General features: G+C 53.0%; 4 protein-coding genes across 4 annotated transcripts; all 4 read right to left on the bottom strand.

Moving 5' to 3' along the window:
* Positions 1-5: 5 nt before the first annotated feature.
* Positions 6-622, bottom strand: F751_6619 (Dolichyl-diphosphooligosaccharide-protein glycosyltransferase subunit DAD1; the record flags this gene model as incomplete). Its single annotated transcript, XM_011401298.1, has 4 exons — positions 6-124; positions 224-311; positions 406-453; positions 545-622. 4 exons carry the CDS (start codon positions 620-622, stop codon positions 6-8), a joined length of 333 nt encoding a protein of 110 aa, XP_011399600.1.
* A 200-nt stretch (positions 623-822) lies between these two features.
* F751_6618 (BTB/POZ domain-containing protein) lies at positions 823-3,248 on the bottom strand (the record flags this gene model as incomplete). Its single annotated transcript, XM_011401297.1, has 7 exons — positions 823-1,113; positions 1,304-1,519; positions 1,736-2,044; positions 2,246-2,380; positions 2,521-2,763; positions 2,879-2,964; positions 3,131-3,248. 7 exons carry the CDS (start codon positions 3,246-3,248, stop codon positions 823-825), a joined length of 1,398 nt encoding a protein of 465 aa, XP_011399599.1.
* Positions 3,249-3,840: 592 nt separating this feature from the next.
* F751_6617 (hypothetical protein) lies at positions 3,841-4,008 on the bottom strand (the record flags this gene model as incomplete). The annotated part of the gene is made up of 1 exon (XM_011401296.1): positions 3,841-4,008. The coding sequence occupies one exon, from the start codon at positions 4,006-4,008 to the stop codon at positions 3,841-3,843; it is 168 nt and encodes a 55-aa protein (XP_011399598.1).
* A 9,346-nt stretch (positions 4,009-13,354) lies between these two features.
* Positions 13,355-14,483, bottom strand: F751_6616 (hypothetical protein; the record flags this gene model as incomplete). The annotated part of the gene is made up of 4 exons (XM_011401295.1): positions 13,355-13,399; positions 13,739-13,872; positions 13,964-14,072; positions 14,367-14,483. The coding sequence occupies 4 exons, from the start codon at positions 14,481-14,483 to the stop codon at positions 13,355-13,357; spliced, it is 405 nt and encodes a 134-aa protein (XP_011399597.1).
* Positions 14,484-16,933: the final 2,450 nt, after the last annotated feature.

Below are 16,933 nucleotides of genomic sequence, written 5' to 3'. Positions count from 1 at the left end.
CACTGTCAACCAACATAGTTCAATGCTGCAAGGAATAGGACACACATTGCGAGAGCATACTCAGTAAAAGCTCTCTCTGTCTTCCCACTCATGTCCTCCGGGTCTACCTGCATCCGCAGACACACTGCACAGAGGGACATCATGGCAGTGGATTGGTACTCAGACATTGCAGATGCCGCCCAACATCAGCAGAGTCTCCGCATACCAGTCCTCAGCAACCCACCTGAGAGTACAAAGGCCCCTATGCAGCAGAAGAAGCCAGCCAAGAATGCGTTGAAGGGAAAGCTCCCGATGAGGACCGCATACACGAACTGGTGGGGGTGGCATTCGAGAAAGTTACTGAGCCACGTATGGATTCCACCGAGCGTGAGCCACACTCGCGACATAGGTTGGACTACACCCCACCTGAAGTAGTGCCGTGGCGATGGCAAGGCCCGAGAAGGCGTCCAGCACCTGCGTTCAGAGTGATCGTGGGTCGGTAGGTTGCATACAAATCTCCAGCAATGCATGAGCATACGTAGTCCCACAGGACATCCCTTTGTACCTTCAGTTTTGCTGGCGTTTTTGCGTACTCTCGCTGAAACGCAGTGGCGACCTGTTTTGCCGTATGCAGCGTGGCCATGGCTAACACCTCCTTGTGCACTTGTCAACTTTGTATAGGGCGCCCGTGTTCGGAGGGAAAATTTACAGCAGCGGATCCGTTCGATCTTAGTGAGCAGGAGTGTCAACAGGTCATACCGGGCGATCAGGGAGTTCTTATTGTGATCGGGAGAGGCTGGGCGCGGGGAGCGGGAGGGTGGGTGGGTGGGCGGGTGGGGGATTCTACCCGAGCCCATTGGCGGCCACACCAGCCAGCTCCCAGACATCGGCATCCTCCTCCTTCCCATCCACGTACAGGTTGCCATACAGCTCGATTTGAGCCAGGGAGGCATGCCAGGGATTCTCATTCCCCTTTTGCATCTGCATTACGCAGATGCGGAAGCAGCGGTACGGCACCGTCGCGGCATGCCCAGTCACGGCCCATGATCCATACTGGCCTGGAAGACGCAAGGTCAAGTCGTTCTCGTGCCTCCTCAGGTCCTCCCACCCACACTGTGGACCGTCACGGGAGGCCTGCATGGAGGGCATCCAAAGGGTCAGGGAAGTGCCTCAATGTGTGGCATCCTCTACTCAGTTCTGTCGAACATAGAACAAGTCCCTGTCTTCCAAGAAAATTAGCCCCCAAAATGTTCCAGAGGCGAGGAACGGTCGTGCGTTGATTCCCGGAGACTTTCAGTCTCAGAGTCCCCCTCAACGTCTTCACCTGCAGGGTCCAGCTGCGCAGTGGGTCGTGTGACTTGTCGTGGCGCAGAGTGTAGGCTGAACAGGCCAGCTGGTGCCGAGGCCCGAGGTCCAGCGACCACCAGGAAACCAGCCTGCCTGCCTCGCTCCGGGGAGCCGCAAAATTGAGGCGGGGAGGGCCCAGCGCCACACAAGACGCCGGGTTGGTGCTTCGGCATGCAGGACTGCTGGCTTGCACCTGGAGTGGTGGGAGGGGGGAGAACACGTTTGGCAGCGTTTTAAAAAGACGGGCAACACAAGCCAGTGGCAACAATGGCGCAGCTGCCACCATGAAATCATGGCACTGTGGTCTCCACAGTCCCATGGGAGCGGAGCTGAGAGTCTGCGACCATGTGCAAATGCCCTCGTCAAGGCTCTCGGCCAACCAGTCGCTCTGTTTCAGCGGGATGCGCACCTTGACCCGTCCGGAGAGCATGGGGTTCACCCACTGCTGCTGACCGCCCTGGGTTGCCAGCCAGTAGGTCACCCCGTTTTTGTCACCGGGACACACGAAGAGCAGCTCCACACAGCCTGGGGTGGTTCTGGAAAGGAAGCGTGCTGACAGGGCCGCCTCCTGGCGTGAAGGGAGTCGGGGCGGCCCGGCGGCCTGCAGAGAGGACACGAGCTTCTCTGGGCTGCCCATCGCAGTATTCGCCTCGTGAGCCTCTCGCACGAGTTGCCTGAGCATGGAGCAGGTCTCCCATAGCGGGTGCTGCTGAACGCACTGCTCGAAAGGAAGGGGGGGAGGGGCGCATGTCATGGTCATCCTTCAAGCAATTGGATTGCTGAAACGTAATGCAGCATCAGGTCTATTGAGTCTGGATGCACAGGTTCGGCACTGCCATTTCTACTTAGGGCACAGGATGCTACTCCATGAAAGCCGGAGGCAGGCAACCCTGCCGCCGCTCCGCCGCCCCTGCCTCACATCGAGCTCTTCCAGCGTCATCAGAGGGAATCGCACATGCGGCAGCAGGATGTCAAGGTCCGGGGTTGCCTCAGGCCCGCCACGTGCAGCTGCCCAGACTGTGATTACCTTGAAGACCAGCATCTCCCCGCAACTCTGCGGTATGGGAGGAGGAAGTGAGGTGACACGAGAAGGCACAATGTGTGCAGCCTAAAGCTTTGTTGCGCACTGCGACACTGTGGTATTGCAACATCGCCATGGTAGTCTCACGGTCACCTCGCCTGAAACTTGCTTACCATGGCCTGGGATCGAAGGACTTCGGACAGCATGGGGGCCGGCAGACCCGCCACACCCTCGGGATCCTGGGCCAGGGCTTCTTGCAGGTGCTCGGCCGCAAAGGACAGCGCAGCTTGGCGCAGCACAGGCAGTGTCGGTTCCAGTGCATCGACCACCACCAGCACTGCCGAAACGCTTGAAGGGCGCAGGCAGTCACGCAGTGTATTGCATGCCAGGTCCAGGAGAGAGGGGAGTTGTGTAGACTGTGTTCGGCAGAGGTGGGGAAACTCATGGTGAACATGTAAACAGCTGCATATAGCAGTTGACGAGGGCCAGCTGCCATGCGTCAAGTGAGTGCATGCAGAGAATGGGGCCTACCTTGAGGTCTGTGCCCTGCTGCACGTTCAGCACAGGGAGCACCCGAATGGCTCGGTACACAATGTGTGTGTCCCAGGCACTCAGCCCTGTTGGTCGGACAACAAACGGCAGAGTCAGATGGGTGTGTCGGCAATGATGGCGTCAAGATGCCGCTCTGCAACCTACGCGGTCTGCAGGATCGTGTCGACTCAGAAGTGGTCCCCCTTGTGAACATTGCACCGCTGACGGTTCACCCCTCTCTGCACCGCACACCCGCGTATGAGATGCTCTCGATGGGATCTGGGTCCCGCCAGGTGTGACTGACGTTCGTCCCAGGATCTCCCAGACCCACAGTGATGCAGCCCCTATCAAAGTTGATCCAACACCGCATGAACGCTTGAGATGGCAGCCTGGCAACTGCCACGTCATTGACCTGGGGGATCCGTGGGGAGTGAGTGTGTAAGCGTCCAATGGTGAAACATCAGATTGAAGCCCACGCATGCATGTCTGGAGCAATGAGCACAACAGTATCGACCAAAACTCACAGAGCAACAGAGCACTCCATCCTTCTCAATCTTGAGACAGCTGTTGCGGTGGCTGCCCAGGATCACGGTATAATTACTCTCTAAATTCGATCCTGCCGCGGCACTCAAATGCTGCCAGCGCCTTGAGCCGGGTTGTTGCTTCAGGAGGACAGTTACATCGTTGTCACCTAACCACGTCGTAGGAAGTGGTCATCCGACACAGACTCAAATCGTCTTGACACCGCAATTCGAGGCGTGCCGTCCACTATTACTGACGGATGGAACCCGATCTACAAAGGCATCCTCGATCTCCATGTACGCACCTCTCACTTCAAAGGTCAGACAACCCCTGCCGCCATGCAAAATATACTCCGGGTCGGTGAGCCACGCGCACTGAAAGGGCGGCACCACGACTACCGCAGGATTAACTTGCATCGCAAAGGAACCATACTAGTTGTATCAGCTGCTTCCTCGTTGCGGAATCTGATGTGAGGAGGACGCTACATTTTTTGCTGTTGTGTCGAGAGGATGGAAAGATGGGCGATGACGTGGCAAAGAACTCCGAAAGTTTCGCTTCCTCAGCATGAGCCCCAAACCGTCTTCCCCAGCCTCACTGGCGTGATACATTGAGGGAGGCTAGACGCAGGTGAAAGTCAGGCTGCCCATCCAAGGTGACATACAATGTGCATTGTGCGGGCATGGGCGCAGGCATAGGGGAGAGTAGCTCATCTCGAGGTCCATGAAGGTTCTGGTGATTGTACACAGTGGTTGGTCCCTCATCGTCTAGTAGGGAAGCAGATCAGGTCCAGAGCGTCTGGCTCAGCGCATCTTCCGACACATTAGCTCTTGGCTTTGATGTCAGGAGCTGTTCGTAGGTTTGGCATGGCAAATTCGTAGACACAGTTCACCTGGGAGTAAGGGTTGACTCTTGCTTACTCCCGGTACATCATGGCGTGAGGGTGCACTGGATCCATGCTCTATGCTCACCATGTCAGCAGTTACCCAGCCCCAACAAGGTACCACGCTCCTCTGTGACACGTTCATGCCAGGAACCCCTGCGATTCACGCACCTCGCAAAAGCTTACAAACCTCCCACTCCACCGCACCAGGCTCCAGCTCACCTTTTGTGGAAGGCTTTCTCGCTTAGCAGCTCCGATCACCGCCTTTCCTAATTTTTGAGAGTACCAGGTCCACAGCAGCCCGCCAACAAAGGCCACGTGAAGGAAGATGAGGAGCCAGATCACGAAAGGGGCCACCCTCCGCTGCCCCTGGGCCTGCATGTGCATGTGATGGGCATGCAGGTGCTCATGCAGGGCTGCCGTGTCGTCCAGCACGACTGCCCGAGTCTTGGCGAGACCTCCAGAGGTCCTGGAGTGGGCGTCCACAAAGGCTGTGTCCACTCGTGATAGCAGCCATCGCAAAGGCATCGTGAAGAGTGGGGTCTCTGATGAAGCTGAAGCTTGGAATGCGAATGTGTGCAACACCTGAGACACTACACGCCCTCCTCAAGGACGGACAGGTGGTTGGAGCAAGAGATCTGCTATGACAAGGTCGCTGACTGTCGAAGTGCGCAGCGTGCCAAGTGAGCACGCCAGGCGAGCAGCAAGTTGGTGCTTGCACTGCATGAGGGCCAGGTTTGGTGGGGGCACTGTTGAGCATGCAGGATGCAAACCAGGCTCGATCCCACATCCCACATCTGGGATCAGCCATGGGGCCAGAACACAGCGCTGCAAATGCACTCACCAGCACAGAGTCTTGCTTTGTGAGGACGTCAAACTGGAAGGCGTGACACTCGCAAAAATGTTCAGGGTAGACCAAGTATGGCTCTGAACCTGATTGTCCCTGGATCTGTGCAAGCATTGGAGTGGGGCGCTGGCCAACATGTCCTAGAGTTAGGTTGCAGAGCAATTCCCCTTTACAATCCGACGTAAAGGAGTGCCCTCCTCTTACATGGTACACACTGCGCCCGCTAGGTTCTCCTTGGAAGCAAAAGACTCCTCCCGTGTCCAAGGTCCTGAGTGCCTTGGGCAATAGCTTGCCGAACACAACACTCAAGCTGTGAGAACATCGAATGGGAAAGTGGATGTCTCGGCATCCCAACCAAATCAGACGTGATAAATCCATCATGCTCGTCAAGTACGCCCTCGCAGACTACCTGACTAGGTGGTCTTCAGTCACTGCAGGGTGGTAGTTTGGAAGGGTAAGCGATGTGCCTGTCACGGAGGACTTCGATGTAAACATTCACCTAACAAAGTCAGGACCTAACCCCCCGGAAAACACCTTGATGCCTTACGCTGATTTTGATTGGCGATGGAGGCAAAGAGCGCGTCCGAAATTCTGCACACGGTTTAGAGAAGGCCAATGAGTCTCGACGGTCGCGACGGGTCACAACCTGCACAGCGACTTCCGGAAGGTCATCCGCGACACCTTTGAACACTTGGAATGTCTTCTTCTCCCATCGGGATGACGTGCCGATGCCGGGCGGAGAAGATGCGGTTGACCAATAACAGGTGGATAGGCGGATCCCTCCAGTGCCCCACCCATCGCAAGGCGCGCTCACGGTGATTTGAAAACATCAAAGGTATCGTGCCGCGGTGGACCGGGACGAAACTTGCTGAAGCGCCGTAGAGTGGATACTTATAAAAGTATTTGAGTGGTGTCATAGATTTCTTGAATCCGGATGGTCCCTTCAGGACTCGCAGCGCGAAGGACATAATCCTTTCCCCCATCATCATGCTGCCGGCCTAAGGCTTTCGGGCATTCTGCGGGGGCCCATCACCATGACCAGCATGCCAGGCAAGCTTACGAGGGAACAAGAATACATATGGGCACATTCTTGAATTTGGCATGGCCCGTCATGTCATGCAACGGTCATTTTCGCTGTGACGCAGTGGTGGCCAGCTTCAAGCATGGGCCTGGGACCCGGGAGGTGGGGCAACTCGCTGTCTGGAGTGTCACCAGCGCGAAACCAGGGAATGGAGTGGACATGCTACGAGATGGGCGAGAGGATACGTACTGGCAGTCGGATGGCATGCAGCCGCACCTGGTGGACATTAGCTTCCAAAAGAAGGTACCGTCACATCGGTGGTTTGCATGCAGCATGTCTTTCTCCTGGTGGGTCGCCTGAGAAACAGCATGATGGCTAGACAGATCCATTGCACATGGTCACGAGAGTTTCAGGACTGACAGCGGGGTTTACCCCTTTGATCAAGTGTGCACATCTGATGACCCTGCCGCCATCGCTGACTTACGCTTCCCTCCACACTTGTTGAAGACCCGAGTAAGCACACTGGCAGTGCTCCTCAACTACAAGCTGGACGAGAGCTACACCCCTCGACAACTAGCTGTGCGAGGTGGCACATCCTATACTGACCTCAAGGAGATCCGTACAGTGGAAGTAAATGAGCCGCAGGGCTGGGTCGTCATCCCATTGGGCAGTGAGGAAGACCCAAGGTGAGGGGGAGCGGCGGGAGTGGCACCGTAATGCAAGGGATATCTTGGGAGGTTCTCTGCACAGGTAATTGACACTCGACGCTGGTAGTCGTAGTGCATGACAAGCATTCACACTTCCAGCAGCAATCATTGCCGGAAAGCTGCCCCTAAACGTGTGACAGTTTTTAGGGTAGGATGAAATACATCACATACTCCGCCAACTGACTGCTTCTTCCCAACGCTCTGGCACCCCCGTCGAGTGCAGTTTGGGTGTAAAGCTCTTCCTCCTGCAACTCATGATTGTGAGCAACCACCAGAACGGCAAAGACACCCATGTCAGAGAAGTCCGCGTGTATGGACCCCAGCAAGCCACACACGCTGCCTTATCGGACAGGAAGAACGATGGGGAGCTGGAGCTCAGTGCCAGTCTTGCAGCCCAATTCGACACGGTGCGATGAGCTTGCTTGAATCCTTTGCTCACATTTGCAGCACATGCACCTCTGTCCTCAGAGTTTGGTCCCCTTTACTGATCATTGAAGCCTGGTCTCATCTCCTGCACCAATTATTTCTGTCATTCGGGCTGTAAGCTTGCTGATGGCCTGAGAATCGCCCTACAGTGTATCCATGGTGGAAGCAAGCAGTCCAGGAAGGTCAAGAATGTATTCCCTACGAGAGGGACATGGTCCAGGTCCACGATGACGTCTGGTCATCTGCTGTCAGTCCAAACGACAACGAAACAAACTGCAATAGGTTGGGCGCGCAATGCGATGAGAGAAGGCGCAGCCACGCAACTGTCTGAGAGTAACGCACCATGTCTTGCTGGGTGCATGAGCTTGTAGCATCTCCAGGACATTCGTCTACAGGGGCTGTGTGGGGCCCTCAATATTAATTCGTAACAGCCGGACAGAGCCGCGATTGGCCGGATGCCATGTCCGGGCTGTCAGGTAGATTGTTTTGCTGCAACTCCTGATTGACAGCAAACATAGCAGCCCTGGAATGAACGGTAGCTGAAAACATTACGACGGTAAATCTATAATTTGGTGCAGTCTGAATGCACTGCTGGTTATGAATAAAATCAAAGTTCTGCTTTGAGATGGAGCTGTTGTACCATACTGACATCAAATAAATGGCGGTGTCTGCATAGAGTAGCTACACAACAAGATGATACAAGGGTAAAAGCTTGTATCGGCAACGTTCGCATTATCGTTGTAGGAGAGAATCCTCAGGAGACCCCACCAGAATCACAGCACGAGCTTAATATTCAGTCCCGAATCTGCAGATTCACGACAGAACCACAAAACTAACAGACATGACCATCTACAACTCCCTAGACACACATCGGTATCAAAGGGTGCAGTTCCAGTGTTGGCACACGTAAAAAACATGGTTGGACCATTCCTGACGAACAGGGTGTTTCCCCTCATCAGATTGAATGGGAGGGTCTTTGTGTCGTGTGGGGGCTTGATTGTCCTGTTGTGGGTGTTAAATCTTACTTACTCTGGATAACATGCGTGTATGGGGAACTCCATCGCAGGAACTGATCGGAGCAAAAACATTTGGGCGATGGCTGTAGATGCTTGCATACAAGTGAGAAATCGCCGTCATCCGGCATCCTTCTTGCCTTCTCCTGGGTCAGCCGTGCAACACCACTGTCGATTGACCCCAGTGGCGAGTCCTTTATTAACTGATGACACTTTGGATGTTTTATAACGAGCGCCACCCAGAAGTCCCCAAAGCTACCATCCTTCGATACACCCAAAGAGCTCATGAAACGTGAGCAAAGAAAAGCGAAAGATCAATGTCCTTTCGTGCAGTATTAACGAGCTGAAGACCGGTCCCTCCTGCCCCTTTCCAAATATCACCAGAATGGCGTAGCTTCTTCTCAAGCTTGGGCTTGATCGTCTGCACTCGAAGCTCTCCCTGTGTCGCCCAGAAAGCTCTCCATGGATTGGGGGAAGTGCTCAAAACTTCAACAGGATGAACCTCCTTCCATCGTACATTCAGCAACATCTGGCTCTTCAGTCCAGCGTCTCGCAATATTGCCTGTCGCGCCGAGACAACCTTCAGTATGATGGACTAAATCGTCTCTCTTCAGTTCCTCAAATCGCTGCAAACTCGTACGACCCGCCTTCTCATCGCTTGAAATTCTTATCTGCGGCATGCAAAACCCCAGCATCAGCATTCATCGACGGCGATTATGGCGAGAAGGTTCCCACCCAGCTCAGGGCCGTCGGGATTGTCCGTTCTCAAATTGCACTGCAACATTTCCCTGTCGATTCCAACTTCAAATCCATATGAAGGATACCTTCCATGTGCACAAGGCGAATAGCAAGGCTTGGGGAGAGAGCAGGGTTTGCGTGCAGGGCCATGCCCTTAGCTTTAAATTTTGACAGGGTTTAGAGAGTCTCTGCATGTGGACCATAGCTCAATTTTCAGATGAGAGCGACCTACAAAGGGTGCTCTTCGGGGTCCTCATACATGTCTTGGCATGTAGAGATTATCCAGAACATTCCATACTTGCAGGGGACTCGTACAGTGCTGAGGTATACATCTGGAGGAGAAGCTGGAAGCAATACTAAACGGGCCCTGTTCCAGTGGCTGGGCACTGCCTCTGTATATGTGATCGAAGATTCTGGTATGATTCCTTGCACAGAACTTGCGAAGGGTGCCCAAAAAGGCAGTTCAATCTTGATACTCACTGCAACATTAAGACTGGCTTCGAGACCGGACGGGCGATTTTGTGTGTCTACCCAGGCGATTTCCAAATTGACTCATCATTCGGGGCACGGGGATCCAATCTTGTACTAAACACATAGGGTATCCCAACACATATGGTAAAGTCTGGGCTCGGCCTGGAGCCCATTGTCATGTAGACATGTATTGTAGCTGAGTTGATGGGCTTCCAACGCATGGCACGAGAGATTAGAGCTGGAGATGGTAGGGGACCTCTTATCAATAACTTCAAGTTCTCCGGCTACCTACGGACTGAAAATGAGAGCTGAGAGTCCTTGTTACTGAAACCATCTGCTGCTTACAACCCCAGGAGTACATCCATGTTATGAGGACTGTGGTGGGAGAATATCACACACCATCCTTTGTATCTTTAGGAGGTCCTGTTCAGGAGGCAAACCCATTGACGATACTACACAAACACGTAGCCTGTATAGTCAGTAAGCAGTGGTGCAGAAGATCAGCTTAAGCAGGTCTGGGAATACAAAATCCCCCCCCCCAAATCCCGTCAAACGAGACAAAATGTGCAGAAGAGCTCTTGGAAGCACATGCATTGCACTTCACCCTTGCCCAGTAACGCTTATTCCGCTGTATGATTTGACAGCGAATGGACGAAATCATCATCAGAGGTATCAAAGCTTTGGTGCTTGAGCTTCTGAGGAGAGTCGCGCGTATTTTTGTGTTTACTAGAGTCTACAGATCAAGATATCCTGTTCCATAGTATGATCTCGTGGAAGAGCATGGCCAGTGTGCTGTAAGGTTGGAGAGTAATCCTCAATCACCATATACCCACAATTGATTGTATTAAATGGTATCTGCATAAAAATGGAGACTCTGTCCAACGTACCCATTTGTCCTTGCAAAACTATGTACAACGTGATCTTGGTCGACATAGTCTAAAGGATCATCAATCAGGAGGCGCTCATAGGAAATTTATGTCATGCCGAACAAGAACACTTTCATAAGCTCGAAGCTTACAATGAATCGTCGCGGCAGAGTCTGACTGCTTTTACGCCTATAAGTTAATTGTTTGAGTACAGTTCATAGGGACAGATAGGCACTACCAAAGCAATTGCAAGACGCCAGTCAGACGTATCGAGTAAGCAAAGTCTGCAGGAACGAGTAACTTCACCAATCCGATCTCAAACTCGTCTGCGACAGCATGCTCAGCAATTCGCCTCTCGAAGTGTCTCGGTGCATTACCTGTATTACAGAATCATGCTGGCACCGACAGTCTGGTTTCCATTTGGGCAGAATGGCAGGAAGAGTTGGGGGGATTTCCGGGTGGTACTGCAACTCTACAGCAGTATAACTTTGCGTTTGCTGCTTTGAAGCTGGTGAGACAAAGTGGTTGTGTTGCGCAATTCAGAACAACCCTCAAGTGCCAATATGCCACATAAAGCGGAGCCATCGAATGCGTTCTGCTGCCACACTGTCAGCGTGTGACTACCCATCAGGATCTGTGTTGCAGAATTTCCAAAAGCAAGAGTAACTGCACTCGGCGTTTTCTATCAGCGGGTGCAGCCGCTCCGGATCAGATCTGAGCTCATTCCGATCGTCTGATCACCCTCGAACTCCCCTCAGCGGGAGCAGCTGTTTAATTGGCAGAAAAGTTGCTTGTCGACCCACAAATCATGCTCGTCTTCTCGGTGACCAGGCATAAGTGCGGAAAGGCTTCAAGAAGTCGAGAGGGACGCATCGCAAGGCGCTAGTGATGGCTCCCGCATACCTGTTATCCAGTATGTTGCTGATTATCACTCGAAGACTCCGAAAACTTTGGAACGGGCATGGTCTTGGTGGAATCAAGAGACCCCACCTCCTTTTTCATGTCACACATGCATTTGACAACATGTTCTCCTCATTGAGGTTGTAGAGACCTGGATACCGTGATGTCATCGAAATCTCCTCAAGCCGTCCTGCTCACTGCAATGTGACTGCCAAGGAATGATCAGTGAGGATTGTGGGATGGTGAAGTACAAACGATATATAGAAGACAACCGTAGAGGCACTGGCCGGAATCTCGCTTCATTGCATCCTTTATTTGGGCACAGAGCCTTATCATGAAAGCTGTCGCATGTACATCCCCGCCCATTACAAACTTAATATTGCGTGTCAACACTGAAAACCATTTTCAGCCTTGAACAGGACCGCGGTAATCCTGAAACGAGGAAACGTCATCGAGTAAAAGCCAGCATGAATCGATCCATGAAATGCAGTATGAGAGTACACATCAACTGAATCATCTGTACATCACAACAACGAGATAGTTGAATAATATCCACTGTCGCCTTCGCAATCTGCGTGTCGTTCGAGTAGACCTGTTCTCCAAGCACAGATACTGCACAGATGTATAGAAACTAGTTGAAATATCGCCGCAAATTTTAGAGTTCAATATTGAATCGTGAAGCGAGCAAACACCACGTGCGGATCTTGCGGCCTTCTATAGAAGCTGAGTGCGTATGCTTGTTTCAAGTCAAAATCATTACAGCAGAGCTCGCAACATTGCACCTAGCCAGGACGTAAGAAACGGTCCTGTACGGTCTGTCTCATTTCAACGCACAACTCTTAGCAGACTTTGACCTCCGACAGCTCATGAAGCCCCACTTCTAGCGAACCACATTTGGTTGGTTTCTCAATCCTTTACAAAGCACAGTCTGAAAAAGCAGCCCCCATTTGTCAAGTGCCTAACGTAAAGATGAGTTGGGCTTCCAAGCATGAGCTGGTGTCCTTTTCAGGTGCTCTCAAGGCATTCGATACTAGCTTGACATCATATAATCCGGATATTCGTAATCTATAAGGTATACAGAACTGGATAGCAGATGGTGTGATGGTATCTTCGGAGTTCCAGTAACTAATAAGGGGAGCTATGCATATCCGAGAAATGTCCATTCTGTTCCTGATACAGCGGCTGGTGCGAGATATCTTACTTAAGCATGAATCGCGTAGTGCCTCTTTCCAGAATATCGCAGCAATCTGATAATGATCACATCTTGAGACATAATGACAGCAAAAGTACTGCTTCACCAACTGCCGGTTGAAGCATGGACAATGCCATACCTTCTTGCGGGGCAGTGTCACCACCAGCAGGAATTAAGCACATGCAGCACAAAAGTCCCTCCAGGAACGAGGCAGACAAAGTGAATGACCATCCCCATTTTTGTTCAAATATACTTCTCAACATGCAGGAATGGCGACTTCGTGAGTTGGTGATTTCCGAAAATTGCACGACTTGGGTCCTCATGTCCAAAAGGGCATGGCCTTGGCCTCGATGGATTGTGATTAGCTGTCAAGTAATCGTTGCGATGCGATTGGACTCGCCATCTAAGTTGCTCGTCGCGCACTCACTGCGGTGTTTTTATATCAAGGCAGATGGGAGTTGGGTTTGCAACTGCCGATGTGAATGTCCTCGAGGGACTGGCTCTTGACACCGGCATACTAACCCACTGAATAGCTTTTCAAAGTTCAGATAATATGGCTCGTAGGAAGATAATTTCAAGCGGAGATGTGCCATTCGGGGAGTTGCGAAGTGAATTCCTGGTCATAGGAATACACTCTGGGGCCTCGAGAGCGACGTCCCGCGAGCCGGTGCATTTGGAATAAAACTTGTCAGATGAGTTGTCTCTGTTGCAACCTATGGAGATAAAAAAGATCTTAATGTATACTTACTAAAGGATACAAACTCCCTCCTCTTACAATTGCGAAAGGTTGCTGTTTTACACAGGATGCTGGGGTCCATTATAAATACCATTACGCAGAGTAGCTTAATCTGCAAGAACAATGAAGGAGTCTCGCCGATTGCCGCAGACTTTGCCTATCCCAACGTCTGTGGTGCTTCGTCTAGTGCAGCCTGCAAGATCTGCATGCAATGAGAGTGGTAAGTTATGTTGGCTTCTTATGCAAGACCAAAATATGTATACAACTGGCCCTTGTGATGCTCCTTCCCCTTTTCAAGCCGCAGTCGCATGCATGCGAACTCCCAGGCCTGTCAGCACAGCGCTGAGTAAACATTCTCACCTCAGCGACACGCTCACTGCAGCGTGTGTTGATCAGGGCCACGCTGGTGGACATCCTCGCGTAATCTGCTGACTTGGCCGCCTGCCATGCCACCAGCTCCTGCGGCGATGTAAGGCACATTTGGTTCATGACCCGATCTGGCACAGCAGGGTACGATCGGATTGGTGGGATTACTCCTTACCTCTTCGTTTCGGGATTTGACCTTCTCATACTCGGCATGGGCGGCCACAATTGCAGCTTCCGCAGACGCAATCTCATTCTCCAGCTGAGCAAACTTCCTGGCCTTAGAAGGGTTTCCTCCGAACCTCGTGGCACCTGCGGGCACCGCAGGAATTGAGAGTCAGTCAAAATGGGATATGGGCTATCAGGGAACTTTGTACAGCAAGCTGTCTCACATGGATCACACCTGCTTCTTCTAGAGCTGCAGCTGCTTGCTGTTTCTTCTCCTTGTCTTCTTGGATCAGATGCTCCGTCAATAGAGCAGCCTCCCGTTCCTTGAGGGCAGCAATGGCAGCCTGTGGCGATTATAAGAGAGGTGTGTGTTGATAAACATGCCATGTGGCTAAGCAGACAGGGCCGCCTGCTACGCTTTTCTAGACCCCTGCTTCATTGGCATGACTCACTGGTGCCAGCGCCAGCTCATCATGAAGGGGAGCCAGTGCTTCCGTCAGATGGGAGACTGCCAAGCGCGCCAATCTCCGACATCGGACCGCAGCCTGCACGAGTGTGTGGTAGCATGCGTGAGCATTGGCCAAAACTCGTCCATGTTTGCTTCGTGCAGCTCAGAAGTGAGCAACTCCGGAACCCACCGTGCCAATCCTCCTTGACTCGGTGGCAATCCCTCTGGCGTCTGCTCCAAAGTCAGTGTAGGGTCCAGCCCTCGTCCCCTCAGCCTCCTCATAGTTGGCCAGTTTAATCAAAGACATCCCGAGGTCGCCTATCACTGCAAAAGGGGGAGAGCATTTGCTAGAGCACCTTGGCCGGGTCAAGCTGAATCTCTTGCTGGCGGTGGTAAGAATGGGCAGGCAGCCTGTGTGCATCAACCAGCCCTCACTCCATACCTGCTCCCTGCCCTTCAAACTCCTTGACGAGGTATTCAGCTTTGCGAGAGGCAAGCGAGAGCTTGGCTAGATATGCCTCGATGTTTGCCTTTTTATTCTGCAGGGAACAACACAAGGTGTCACAGAGCTTTTTGGCCAACACTTCCTTACCTTAAAGATGGACATGCTTCATATAAATATCTCCAGCCAGCGCCCTCCTTCCCCCACATAAATCGCTCACCCGTAGATCGGCCTCCTTCTCGCTTAGGTGAGGAGCGCTGTTGCCAAACTCTTGGCGCATTCGCTCTCCCATCTCTCGGAACCTCCTCAAAAGGTCGTTGGTGTCCCTTGCATTCAAGGTTGCCTCCGTGGTGGAAGGCAAGGTAGGCTGTGTTCCCAGCAGCTGGCTGGGCAGCCTGGCAACACCCTCAAGCAGGCCTCCATTGCGGAGGGGGGACAGCCCCTGCCACTCCAGAGAGTTCAAGAGGTTGCCGGGTGCCGTCAAAAAGACAGCCAGCTCCTGCAGTACGGGCAAGGAGCGATGTGGGAGCAGATCAAGTGCAGTTCAGAGGCCTGCTTCTTTCCGGGCCTGTTAGGGTGCCACGACCATCCAGCCAGAATTATCATATTTTCGACCCACCTCGCCCCTGCCGACAATGGAATGGGAGGCCAGATGATTCAGATACCGTGTGATGTCAGCCACCCTGCTCTTCACGAGGTCGGTGGCCCCCAGTTGTCCTTCCAGTGTGTTCTTGTCGGGCCGAGGGAAGAGAAAATAGCCGCGATACTTTGTGGACAGCAGTGTCGCGAGAGCCTGAGAGCGCAAAGGGGCAGCCGTTGCAAGTGAATGGATGGCAAGCACTTTCAGATATTGTGGCGGACCGACCGGCAATGCAAGGCCATATTCTCCGCTGGACTCACCACAACGTCTTTGAACCTGCGGCGAACCTCCACACGAGTGCGCTGCTCTGTGCTGCTGCTGCTGATCAGGTAATCATAGTGGCTGGAAGACAGGCCTGGGATCATACCTTCCTGTGATGAGACATGAAATGGGAGGCTGGTCGAATGATTTGGGTGCCAGCGCCTACAGTTACCATGGCAGGTAATCGTGCACTCTCATACCTCGCTGCGCTTCACAGGGTCAGAGACGGTGATGGTGTACAGGGGTTTGGACTTGACGCCGAGCACTTCTTCACTAGCAGTGCCGAAGAGGCCAAGATCCTCCCGATTGGTGTCGGTCAGGCTGTGGCCTCGGACTGCCTGAATGCCTGATGAGCTTGCGCCCTGACGTGAGTTCCCACTGTAGCTGCTTGGGCTGATGAAATGGGCTGAGGGCCCCTCCCTCACATTGCCTTCTGTGACCCCAGCAGCAGCAGAAGTTGAAGGCTCCTGGAAGGAACCACCTTCAGCTCCTTGTGTGGTTGACTGCATCATAGTAAATAATATGCTGCATTAAAAATCATAGATCTTGTAGTGGTTCTCCCACTCTTCCATTGAGCACTTTGCTCACCGGGCTGGTGTGATCGGGCTCGTCCACGTCAAGAGGAACATCCTGCTGGAGCTGATCCTGTGGTGGCGACGTGGTGGTGTGAGTCGAGCACCTCGTGGAGTCAGACCTAGGGATTTGAGCCTGCCTACCTCGTCATCTTCGAGCCCAAAGCGCAGGGGGTCCTGAACAGACATGGTCCCGTGGGGCAGCTTCTGTCGCCAGCCTTTCTTGGGCGATTACAGGCTGGATCGTACTTTGCGAGCCTTCGGAGTCGCTTTTGCGAAGAATTTCAACAGTTTTCTCGGGCGTGTCTGTGTCGGGAGGCGACGGAGCGCATCCAATTCACATGTCGGGTCTATGATGTGCACGAATCGCAGAGCCCCATCAGATATAGAACGGTCGACTGGCTCGCCTGGTTGCAAGCATCCGCCAAAAGACCCAAATTGAAGAAATAGGATTGGAAAAGGATGATGTACAGCTGCATGAGCTTGGCGAGATGTCCAACATCATTACCCCCACGGGCAGGGCTGCTGCCAACAGTCAGGGCCAGGGTCCTGCTCTCTGCCCCTCAACAGTGCGCACGTCACATCTGCCACGGCAAAGCAGAGAATAATGAGACTGTGAAGAGTGAAGGTCAGCGGCGTGCGTGCCTCAGCACCTGCCTTTCAATCTAGTGATGATGTGTGGATGAGGAGGCGTCCTTTACCCCTGACGCCCCATGCAGACCAGGGCGGAGCTTTGGAAGAGGTAGGGGCAGAGGTCGACAGGTTCACGAAGATGACAGCCTCGACCTTTGCTCCTCGGCCATCAGGTCCTGCTCCAAATCCTGCTCCACCGGGTGAGGATG

This window comes from Auxenochlorella protothecoides, assembly GCF_000733215.1.
Source record: "Auxenochlorella protothecoides strain 0710 unplaced genomic scaffold scaffold93, whole genome shotgun sequence".
NCBI lineage: Eukaryota > Viridiplantae > Chlorophyta > Trebouxiophyceae > Chlorellales > Chlorellaceae > Auxenochlorella > Auxenochlorella protothecoides.
The sequence above is the reverse complement of the archived record's forward strand: the minus strand, read 5'-3'. Positions and strand labels throughout refer to the sequence as shown.